The sequence below is a fragment of the Prinia subflava genome, chromosome 8 (assembly GCF_021018805.1).
Source record: "Prinia subflava isolate CZ2003 ecotype Zambia chromosome 8, Cam_Psub_1.2, whole genome shotgun sequence".
NCBI lineage: Eukaryota > Metazoa > Chordata > Aves > Passeriformes > Cisticolidae > Prinia > Prinia subflava.
In genome coordinates, this window is record NC_086254.1 from 13,435,665 (window position 1) to 13,446,489 (window position 10,825).

General features: G+C 65.5%; 1 protein-coding gene across 1 annotated transcript; it reads left to right on the plus strand.

Annotated features, from left to right (window-relative positions):
* Positions 1 to 676: 676 nt before the first annotated feature.
* Positions 677 to 10,491, plus strand: ZNF414 (zinc finger protein 414). Its single transcript, XM_063403163.1, has 9 exons — positions 677 to 781; positions 5,061 to 5,183; positions 5,507 to 5,602; positions 5,681 to 5,788; positions 5,966 to 6,071; positions 6,201 to 6,727; positions 7,077 to 7,127; positions 7,693 to 7,848; positions 8,406 to 10,491. Exons 2-9 carry the CDS (start codon positions 5,114 to 5,116, stop codon positions 8,480 to 8,482), a joined length of 1,191 nt encoding a protein of 396 aa, XP_063259233.1. The 5' UTR covers positions 677 to 781; positions 5,061 to 5,113; the 3' UTR covers positions 8,483 to 10,491.
* Positions 10,492 to 10,825: the final 334 nt, after the last annotated feature.

Here is a 10,825-nt window from a genome sequence, read left to right on the forward strand (position 1 = left end):
CTGGAGCTCCCTGGACACTGCAAAGCCACGGGATGCTCTGAGGATTCCAGGATGCTCCAAAGCCCCCCAAAAGCTCCAAAAGCCTCAGGATGCTCCATGAGCTCTGTCCTTGGGATGTTCCAAAGCCCCTGGGGTACTGGGCGGGCTCCCTGGATGCTCCAGAGTCCCAGGACGTTCCCAAAGTCCAGGAATGCTCCAAGGCCTTCAGGATGCTCTGAGTCCATGGGATGTTCTGAGCCCCTGATGTGATTCCAGGCCCCAGGATGCTCCAAAATCCCCGGGATGCTCCAAAACCCCCAGGATGCTCCAAAACCTTCGGGATGCGCCAAAAATTCCCGGGATGCTCCAAAACCTCGGGATGCGCCAAAAATCCCCGGGATGCTCCAAAACCCCCAGGATGCTCCAAAACCTTCGGGATGCGCCAAAAATTCCCGGGATGCTCCAAAACCTCGGGATGCGCCAAAAATCCCCGGGATGCTCCAAACCCCCGGGATGCTCCAAACCCCCGGGATGCTCCAAACCCCCGAGATGCTGGAGCTGCCGGGATGCGGGGCGCGGAGAATCTCCCGTGAAAAGCCGCCGGGGGAGGGGGGGCGGAACGGGGCGGGGCCGGGTCTCCCCCGAGGCCCCCGCCCGCCCTTCCGCACGTTCCTTCCTCCCCCCCGTCATCCTCCTCCTCCTCCTCCCCCCGCTCTCGCGACAGCTCCGCACAGAAAATGGCCCCGCGGCCGCCCCGCCGCTGATGCGCGACCCGGGCGGCGCCGGCCCCGCCGCAGCCCCGGTACGGCCGGGGGGGACCGGGAGGGACGGGCGGGCACCGGGGGAGGACCGGGATCGGGGAACGGACCGGCACCGGGATGGACCGGCACAGGGGGGTGCGCGGACAGCGGGGGCTTTACCGGCACCGGGGATGCACCGGCACCGGCGGGGGTGGACCGGCACCGGGACCGTGTCGGCACCGGGGATGGACCGGTACCGGCGGCACCCCGGCACCCGGGCTGTGCTGGCACCGGGGGATGTACCGGGCCAGGGGTGTACTGGCACCGGAGCTGGGTCGGTACCGTGGATGAACCAGCCCCGGAGATGGACCAGCACCGGGGCTGTGCCGGTGTCGGGGTTGGACCAGCACCGGGGCTGTGCCGATGTCGGGGTTGGACCAGCACCGGGGGTGGACTGGGACCGGGAGCTGTCCTGGCGCCTGGGGCTGGACCAGCACCGGGGCTGGAGCCGCGCTGGGACAGGAGCGGTACCGGAGCGGGGCCCGGGGTTTGCAGGAGCCGGGACCGGCACCAAGGCCTGGGGCTGCTGCCCGCCGGGGCTCCGGGTCACCGGGTGGGTGCCCATGGGGTGGGTGGTCTTGGGGGTGCTCCCGGGGCTGTCACCACCCTGTGGACTTGTGGCCATGGGTGTATGGCCCGTGGGGGACTACCAGCCCCCAAAACCAGTAGCCACGGGGGCTGCCCGTGGGGTTACCACTTGTGGGGCTGATAGGGAGCCACGGGAGCCACTAGCCCCGGGTTTTGACAGGTGTTTGGCCTGCGGGAACACCGGGGCCCTCCTCGCATCCCGGGATGCACCTGCCGGGATCTGCCGGCGCTCCCTCCATCCTCCCACACCTCTGGGGGCCGCTCGGTTGCTGTCACAGCCGGGGGCTCCTGGCCTTGGCCGTGGTGTGAGCTTGCCTAGTGCTGCTGCTCGGGCTCAGCTTTGTCCGGGTTCAGGGAGGAGGCTCCAACATCCCCAGGTGGCTCCTGAAAGGAAAGTGGGATTTTTTCCCGGCTGCAGAGCTGATGTAGCCGGGTGGATGGGCTGTCCATGGGCAGGCAGATAAAGGTGGGCACCAGGGTGGTGTGGATAAATGGCAGCAGGGCTTGGAGCAATCTGGGGGATAGTGGGGCCCCCCAGGCTTCCCCCCACCCCAGAGGGAAGAGGGGTCTGGGCTGAGCTGCCCCCGTGGTCACCACGGGGTTGTGACACCGAGGCCGGGCACGGGGCTCAGCGCTCGCCCCTCTGGATGCACACCCTGTCCCTGGGTTCGGGGTGGGCTCCTCAGCCTCTCCAGGCAGATTCTGAGTTGGAAAGCAGGGAACGCACCCGGGGAGGAGCAGCACCACAGGCAGCAGCTTTGCTCCAGCCCATGCCGAGACTGGGGCATCCACCTTGCGTTGGGCGCCTGGAGCATCCTCCCCCAGCACCCCCGGCTCTCTGAGGGCTCCCCGCGGTATCCGAAGGCTCCAGGAGGATCCCCGGGCTGTGTTTTAGTCGGGGCTGTGGTTCTGAGCGCGGGGCTGGCGGCACCGGCAGGAGCCGAGCCGCGGCACCGCCGGCGCTGCCTTCCCCGGCGCTCGCCGGCTGCGCGATCACATGAGCCCCTTGTTCGCAGCCTTTGTCTCATCCGCGGCGTTCGGGGGGAGCCTCCTCATCCTCGGGCCTCAGAGCACGCACAGAGATGCTCAGATCGGATTATTTGTCCCGTTTATCCTCCCGGGGTGGGTTGAGAAAAGTCTCGGGATATGGATAAAGCCCCCGGATGGTTTGAGGGGGATGAGCTCTGTTAATTATTCACTGAATCAGCAGCAGAGCCGGCTCGGGGTGACCGGCGGCTGCAAACATCCTGCCCACCCTCATGGCTGGCAGCCCCCTGGAAGGGTTTTTGGGGTCCCTGTTCACCCCACAGGGGTTGGGATGAGGGAGTTTGGGGTCAGGAGCTTTTCAGGGAGGCTGAAGCTGTGGCAGGAAAACCCTGGGGACAATGACAGCGACAGTGGCAGCTCCGGGACTGGGGGTTCCAGGGCAGGTTTGCACTGGTGGTCACATCTTGGGGGCAGTCATATTTCCAGGGAGGTCCTGTCCCTGGGGGAATCGTGTCACCAGCAGGGTCACATCTCTGGTGACCATGGGAGGTCACTGGGGATGGGGACAGTGGCAGGTCAGCAGCACCTGGGCCCGGGTGCCACACTCAGGGCTGTGGAACAGACAGTCCTGGAGGAGGAGAAGTGTTGGCCACCTTCCCATGGGAGGTGACAAATGACAGCAAGATGATCCAGGTGCCACCTGCTCTCCAAAACCCAGTCCTGGGCTGGGCACAGGGCGATGCCGCAGTTCTGCCACCGTGTCCTCTGCCATGTCACCCGTGGGGAGCACTGGGGCCACAAGCCAAGTGTCCATCCCTCCTGCCCTCACGGGGTCTGCTTAAGAGGCATTTTCCCAGCTTTTCCAGAGGAAAAAAATCAGCTTACAAGGCATCACTGGGATGGAGAGCGGCATCTGTGATCCCAGAGGGACACAGGATGGAGGCTCCAACACCCAAAGGCGCTGCTGGGTTTGACCCTGCAGCTCCAGGAGCTCCCAGTCCCCTGCTGCAGTGCTGCTGGCAAGAATTTCCTGGAAAAATTTCCCTGTGCTGCCCCTGAGCTCCCAGTGCTCCCTCAGGCTCACCCAGAGGCCGTGGGTGCCAGGGGTCTGCCAGGGGTGCTGGGGCCAGGCTGTGCCCCCCAGCTTTGATCCAGAGGGGCATTTCCAGCAGGGCAGCAGGAATTTCAGTTCACTGCCGTCTCCAGCACCGCTGGTTCCAGGAAAGGCTCTGACACTTCAGGGCTGGGCACCAAAATGTGGCAGTGCCACAGAGACACTGCCCAGGGGCTGGGCAGGCAGGCACAGCCCTGCCTCGACCTTTTCAGCATTGTCTTCCCCATAAAGAAGATTCCCAAGACTTTTTTTTTCCCCACCAAACCCCTCATTTCTACCTGATAAACAAAGCTCCATCAAAGCTGCCGGGAACTTTCCGTGGTTACCCCATGTCCTGCAGGGATGGAGGGTGGAGATGGAGCACCCCCTCCATCTAGGGCTGAATTTCCTCCCTGGGCCGTGACCAGCCCCAACCCTGCCCCAAATTCCCCGTTCCATGGCCAACCCCCCTCCATGGTTGGCTGATTCCATCCCGAGGCTGCTGAGCTGAGAAAACAACAACAAAAAAGCCCCACAACCTCCAGACAAAGCAGGCAGCCCGGGGCCAGCCACAGGAATAATCCCACATGGATTTTTCCCCCCCTCCCTGATTTATTTCTCTCTGGGCTGTGGTCCCAGTGTGCCGAGTGCTGCAGGAACAGCTGCTGAGCCCGGCTTGGCCAGGCTGAGCTCCTCTGGGTGAGACCCCCCAGAGCCAAAAGCTGGGAAATGCCTCTGGAGCAGGCATTAATGGGAAGGATGGGGTGCCCCAGCCAGCAGAGCTGATCTCCAGGGGGATTTCCCAAGGAGTTATTGAGCTCTTGGGGAAGCATTGCCCAGTGCCCACTTCATAGCCCCAGCACTGATATTATTGCTGTTATTACTGTCATTATTATCAATATCATAATCATCAATATCATCATTATCAGCATTATTATAAATATTTGTACCCTTTTGTCCTTTTTATTTTATCCTTTTGTCCTTATTTTCGTAATTGCTTATTATTTATTAGCATTATTATTGCCATTATCATCATTTTCTCTCACACTCCGACATTAAGACACTAGAGAGAAATTTCCCAAATTGAGGGGATTTTCCGGGTGGTTTTCTGGGAATTAAAGTTTGGCTTATCCATGTGGGAGCCTCGTGCCAATGTAATTTTGGCCAGGAGCTGTCCCCACGTGTCCATCATCAGCTCCCAGTCACTCAGTGGGACCTGCTGCTCCCCCTGGCTGGAAAACCCTTTGGAATTTTGAGGGGAGCACCCAGTGAGCCCCCAGCCCTGGCAGCAGGAGGCTGGAGCAGCTCCAGCAGTCCCTGCTTTGGCTGTGCCTTGGAGGGGATCCTGCATTTTGCTGGAATTTTTGGCTACATTTGCTGTGGGCTGGACACGAGCAGGATGTTGGTGATGCCTGGGGGATGTTTGGGGGCTCTGGGGACCACCCTGGGGCGGGAGAGGCAGGAAGGGACAGTGACAGCTCTGGGTGCTGCAATCTCCTGCGGGCTCGGGGCACCGAGGAGGAGGAGGAGGAAAAAAGAGGAAGAGGAGCAGGAGGAGGGAGGCTCTGTGGCCCCGGGCTGGGACCTGACCTCCCTCCCCCCTCGCGGTGCAGCATCGCCGGGAGGAGCCGCCGTGTCCCTGTGCCCGCGCAGCCCCCGCCAGGCCATGAAGACGGAGAAGGACGAGGCCGTGGCCGCCTTCTCCCTGCGGGGGAAGCTCGGCGCGGAGGGGGCAGGTGAGTGCTGAGAGGAGTCGGGGCAGGAGCAGGGGGGAAGCCTTCGCTCCTGGGGCTGGGAGGTCCCTTTGGCCGAATCCCCCCATGGGGACGTGCACAGGTGTGCCAGGGTGAGCCAAGGTGTGCCAGGGTGCCCAGCTGGCATCAACCAGCACCTTCCAGACACCATCACTCTCACCTCAGCTATTCCTAGAGCAAAGCCCCTGGCAGCTCTCACACCCTGGAGGGCTCCGGCCCCCCGCGCCCCATTTCCCTATTTTGGAGGGGCGGGGAGGGCAGAGGGGCGCTCTGGCGGGGCCGAGCCTCACAACCTCTCCCCGCAGGCTGCAGTGACCCGGCCCTGCCCAGTGCCCCCATGCCGGGGAGCGGAGGGACCCCGGCCCCGGAGCTGCGGCCGCTGAAGCGCAGACCTGTCCCAGGTGAGCCCAGCCCCGCCCCGGGGAGGGGACAGCCACAGCCGGGGCAGGGACGAGGCCGACGGATCTGTGTCCTTGCAGGGAAACACTACCAGTGCTCGAGCTACGGCTGCAAACTGGCCTTCCCCAGCATGCAGGAGCTGATGGACCACCTGAAGGTCCACTACAGACCCACGCAGTCCCTCGAGGGTAAGGCCAGGACACCGCACGGGCCCGTTTTATAGCTGGGAGGGGGCGGAGCAGGGCTGAGAGCTGAGGCAGCGCCGGTGGTGGGAGATGGGAGCAGCGCGGGAGGTGCTGCAGGCCCAGCAGAGGGGCTGTCCCCAGCTGGGCCGGTGCTGAATCTCTCCGAATTCCTCTGCCCAGGCAAAACCTTCCGCTGCCCCACCCTGGGCTGCACCGAGACCTTCCCCAGCATGCAGGACCTCATGGCGCACATGAAGGTGCACTACAAACCAAACCGCTACTTCAAGTGAGTCCCGCTGCTCCCTGTCCCCAGCGCGTCCTCTCTGCGGACACCTGGCAGGTCCCCGGGACCCGGGCCGGGCCGGGGCGGTGCCGGGCGAGCATCGCCTCTGACGGCGCTGTCCCGCCCGCCCAGGTGTGAGAACTGCCTGCTGCGCTTCCGCACGCATCGCTCCCTCTTCAAGCACCTGCACGTCTGCTCCGACAGCGCCAGCGGCCCCGCGCCGCCCCCCAAGCCCGACAAGCCCGTCCTGCCTCCCGCTACCTCAGCCCCGGAGAAGGAGCCCCCGGCCAAGCCGCCCGAGGCGCCGCCCAAGCCGCCGAGCGCTCTGCGGCCGCTGGAGAAGGACGCGGCGGGCGCGGACACTGCCCCGGCGGCGCTGCCCACGGCGCTGCCCGAGCTGCCCGGCTCGCTGGAGCCGCTGCCGCTGGTGTCGCCGGCCCCCCACCCCTTCCCGCTGCTGGAGCCCGGCCTGTTCGGGCCCTCGTCCTTGACTCGGTTCTCGGGGCCGGCGCCGTCCTCGGTGCCCGGGCCGTTCCTGCCCTACGTGCCGCCCTCGCCCTACGGGCTGGCGCAGCCCCCGGCTCAGCACCGCCTGCGGCCCTTCCTGCCGGGCCACGGCCCCCCCAGCGTCTCCAACGCCGTGTGGAAGAAAAGCCAAGGTGAGAGCGCCGAGCCGTTCGGGACAAACGTTCTTCTGCTCCCGCCTTGACCAGCAGCAGCTCCCGAGGAGGACCCGCCGCCGCCCAGCCGAGGATCCGGCCCCCTCCTCGCCCCCCGGCCCGGCCATGCCCCCGCAGCCCCGTCCCGCCCGTGCCACCCCCTCTGTGATGTTCGATTGGGCAAAGCACCGGCGACCTCCAAAAAAGCCGCTAAATTCTCCCGGCCCTGCTGCTCCCCGGCGTGCTGGGGGTGCGAGGCGGGGGGGCCGGGCCAGGCCTGCCCTCCCACGTGTCCCCCCCAGGGAGGGGAAGACCTAATGCTTGTCTTGGCCCTCGATTCCCTCCGCAGGTGTGAGTGTCAGCCCACTCCTCCCATGCTTTGGCTCAGGAGTGACTCCAGGTTAGTTTGGCACCTGCTGGGTGGGGGCTGCTTTCTGTCGCTGCGGGGTTTGGGGGGCGGCGGGGGGGGCCCACAGGGGATGGGAGAGGCCCCGGGGCACTGCGGTGCTCCCCGGAGAGCAGAGCGGGAGGGCGGGCTCCCTCTTTCTGGGAGCCCCGCGGAGAGGGGATGCGGCCCTGGTGGGCTCCGAGGCAGGGGGGTTGCCGGCTGCACCCCCCCAAAACCCCCCAGCCTGGCCCCGAGGGCAGAAGCAGCAGCAGGAGCAGCAGCAGCTGCCTGGGCTCCGGTGCCCCCAGTGCCCCCAGTGCCCCCAGTGCCCCCAGTGCCGAGCCCGGGCTGGAACCCGCTGTGCCCTTTGCTGGGGCCCGGCGGGCACGGCCTGGCTCCCTTCTCCCAGATTCGGGGTTCTTCCTTTGGGAAGGGAACCCCTGAGCGTGTGGGGCTCGGAGCGGGGGGCTCCAGCCCCCAGAGCCCCGCGGCACCACCCGGCTCCGGGCGATCCCGGGGCGATCCCGGGGGCGATCCGGGGCGGTCCCCGTGCTTCCCTGCCCGCCCGTCCTTGCAGGGCACTCCTCCAACAGCCGCATCGTGTGGGAGCACACGCGGGGCCGCTACAGCTGCACGCAGTGCCCCTTCTCCACCGCCTCCCGCCAGGAGATGACCCTGCACATCGAGGACCACCGCAAGAACCCCCCGCCCCCGCGCCTGGAGGCCGAGATGGGTACGGGAGGGACCCCCGGCTGCCGGGGTGCTCACAGGGATGGGCTCCCTGCCCCGCAGGGAGAAGGCACATCCTGCACCCTCTGCCCTGGCACAGCCTGGCCGGGTTCCAGTCCCTGCATCCCCGGCCTGCAGCAGTGCCTTGGAGGGGTCTGTGTGCCCTCCCTGTGCCCCCAGCCCCTGCAGTGCCCATGGGGTCTGTGTGCCCTCCCTGTGCCCTCCCTGTGCCCCCAGCCCCTCCAATGCCCCTGGGGTCTGTGTGCCCTCCCTGTGCCCTCTTCATGTCCCCCAGCCCCTGCTGTGCCCTGGAGGGGTCCATGTGCTTGCCCTCTCTGTGCCCCCAGCCCCTGCAATATCCTTGGAGCTGCCCTCCCAGTGCCCTCCCAGTGCCCCCAGCCCCTGCAATGCCCCTGGGGGTCTGTGTGCCCTCCCAGTGCCCTCCCAGTGCCCTCCCAGTGCCCTCCCAGTGCCCTCCCAGTGCCCCCATCTCCCTGTGATGCCCCTGGGGGTCCATGTCCCCCCCCCAGGTGCTGACAGTTTTCCTCCCTCTCCCTGCAGATTTCGGGGTGGGCCTCGCCCCGTTCCACGCCAAGCTGCCGCCGGAGATGGAGAGCTCCCTGTACTCGCAGCTCTGATGGCCTCGGCTCCCTCGGGACTCTCCTGAGCCGGGCAGGGGGCACAGCACAGCCCCTGCCCCTGTGCTGGGACAGGCTCCCCTCGCTGGGGACAGGAGCACCCCCAGCCCGGGGTGCCAGGGGGGGCAGATGTTTCCCCTGGAATTTCTCCCCTTTTTATTTTCGGGAACTCTGCAGCACCCGGAACCCCTGTATGTCCCTCCCCTCAAGGTTTTGTTGCTTCAGCCCCGGGGGCTCTGCGGGGAGCCCGGTAGGTTCTCAGGAGTTAGTGGACTTCTCTGGAATGAGATCTCAGAATAATAAATGGGAATTGTACAGGAGTGGCGGCCGGGAGAGGCTCTGTCAGTCCCTGTGGGGCCAGGGGGAGCGGGGCTGGCACTGAGGAGACCCCCAAAAGCAAAGAAGGGGGACATGGGGGCACGGGGGGGTGACCCTGTGCTCCCGGGCTGGCCCTGCCAGGGGCTGGCTTGGGGAAGGGGAAAGGGGAAAGGGAAGTGTTTGGGGAAGGGGAAGGTCTGAGGAAGGGGAAGGGACGCTCCATGCTCCCACTGCCAGCACATCCCAGAGCAGGAAGGGCTCCTGAGCAGCAGCGCTGGAGCCTCTGCCTGCTGCACCCCTGCAACCAGACCAGGGTGGGACCCCAGCCCCCAACCAGCCTCGGTGCCTGTCCCAGCCCTGCCGCAGGCAGAGGTGGCAGGAGGAGGGCATGGAATGGCACAGAAGAGCCACTGGGAGGGGCAGGGGCCCCGGTGCCCAGCCGGAGGGGGCTGCACCCCCCGTGGGAGCACCCCGGGGCTCCCCCAGTCCCGCTCTGCCCGTCCCAGCCCGGCGGGGTGAAAGGTTTGCTGCGAACTGGTTCGAGGGGAGGCGTGCTGGGACCTGCCGGTGGCCACGCCAGCCCTGGCCGGGAACGGGGGATGGGAGCGGTGGAGGAGCCGGCACCCGCTGCTCTGCTGCCGCCAGCCCCTGGAGGGGCACAGGCTCCGGGAGGGGGCTCAGAAAGGCCCAGCGGCCACCTGGGCGGGTGGGCATCCCCTCCTCCTGCTGCCATCCCTTCCTCCTGCTGCTGCCATCCCTTCCTCCTCCTCCTGTCATCCCTTCCTCCTGCTGCCTCCCTCCCTTCCTCCCCTCATCCTTCCTCCTGCTGCCATCCCTGCACAGGGTGAGCAGCACCCCGGGATGCCCCAGCTCCCTCCTGCAGCCCCCTGAGCTGGTCCCTGAGCTGGGACCGTGCCCTCCCCAGTCCAGCCCCGTGCCCTCGGGCCCTGAGCAGGGGGATGGAGACCCTGAAGTGTCCATTGGACACCCTGAAGTGTCCCTGAGCTCTGTCCCTGACGGTGACACCTCATCAGAGCCAGCACGGGAACACGGAGCCCCCCAAGGGGGGGGACCCCGAGGTCCCACAGAGGGGCAGGGGGCACAGCTCAGCCCATGCCCGGCTGGCACGGGAAGCTGCCCTGGCCCCCAGCCCATCCAACACTCCCCTGCCTCCTCCAGGGCAGGTGCCCACCCCCAAAAGGCAGGAGGGAGACCCTTCCCAAGCTCTCCCTGACCCTGGGTCCGGCTCTGGCCCCCACCAAGGGCAGCACTGGGGGCCCTGCAGACCCCATCGTGCTGGGACCCCACGCCACAGCAGAACCCCACTGTCCCCACCAGCCCAGGGGGGCCAAACCCAGCCCTCCTGGGGACAGGGGGCAGTCCCTGCTCCCAGGAACACCCCAGACCTGCCCCAAAGGCCCCACTCCGAGCATTCCTGGCTGTTCCCAAGGCAGACGCAGCCAAGACAAGCTCCATTGCCGTGGATTTTTAAAAACTGAAGTCTTTATTAAAGTTTTATCCAAATTTTGTAACAAAAGATACAAAAGGGCTGGAGATTCTTATTTCTGGGACTAGTCTGACCAATCAAAACCTGACAGTTACTAGGCTAATATAAAATCCATACAATCTGCTAAAAATGCAGGGAAAAAAATTAGAAGTAACTGCTGCTCTGACTCTTTTTTTTTCTTTTTTCTTTTTTTTTTTTCTTAAATTCCTTAAACATTTATAAGTTACTCAGTTGCATTTTACAGGATTAGTTCTTCTCCGAATGGTCACAGCGACTGTACAATGCAGGAGACACCAGCGAGAACGAGGCGTGGGGAGCGGGGCTGCGCTGCGGGGCACAGCCCACACCCCGCCGGGAGGGCAGGGCTGGAGCCTCGGCCCCGGGGGCACCCGGAGCGCGCCGCGGGAATGCCACAAAGTGCCAGTGCTTGTGTCTGCACCCCTGCGGGCGGCACAGCGCTGTCCCCACCCCGAGCATCCCCCCCAGTCTCTCCCCGGGCCCTTCTCCCAAGGGATGCG

What these genes read in the sequence shown, in the direction of transcription:
- ZNF414 (XM_063403163.1), top strand. Translation starts at nt 5,114, where the DNA reads ATGAAGACGGAGAAGGACGAGGCCGTGGCCGCCTTCTCCCTGCGGGGG. An exon ending in AAACCAAACCGCTACTTCAA is followed by an intron (nt 6,072 to 6,200) that starts GTGAGTCCCGCT and finishes CCGCCCGCCCAG; the next exon opens with GTGTGAGAACTGCCTGCTGC. An exon ending in CGTGTGGAAGAAAAGCCAAG is followed by an intron (nt 6,728 to 7,076) that starts GTGAGAGCGCCG and finishes TTCCCTCCGCAG; the next exon opens with GTGTGAGTGTCAGCCCACTC.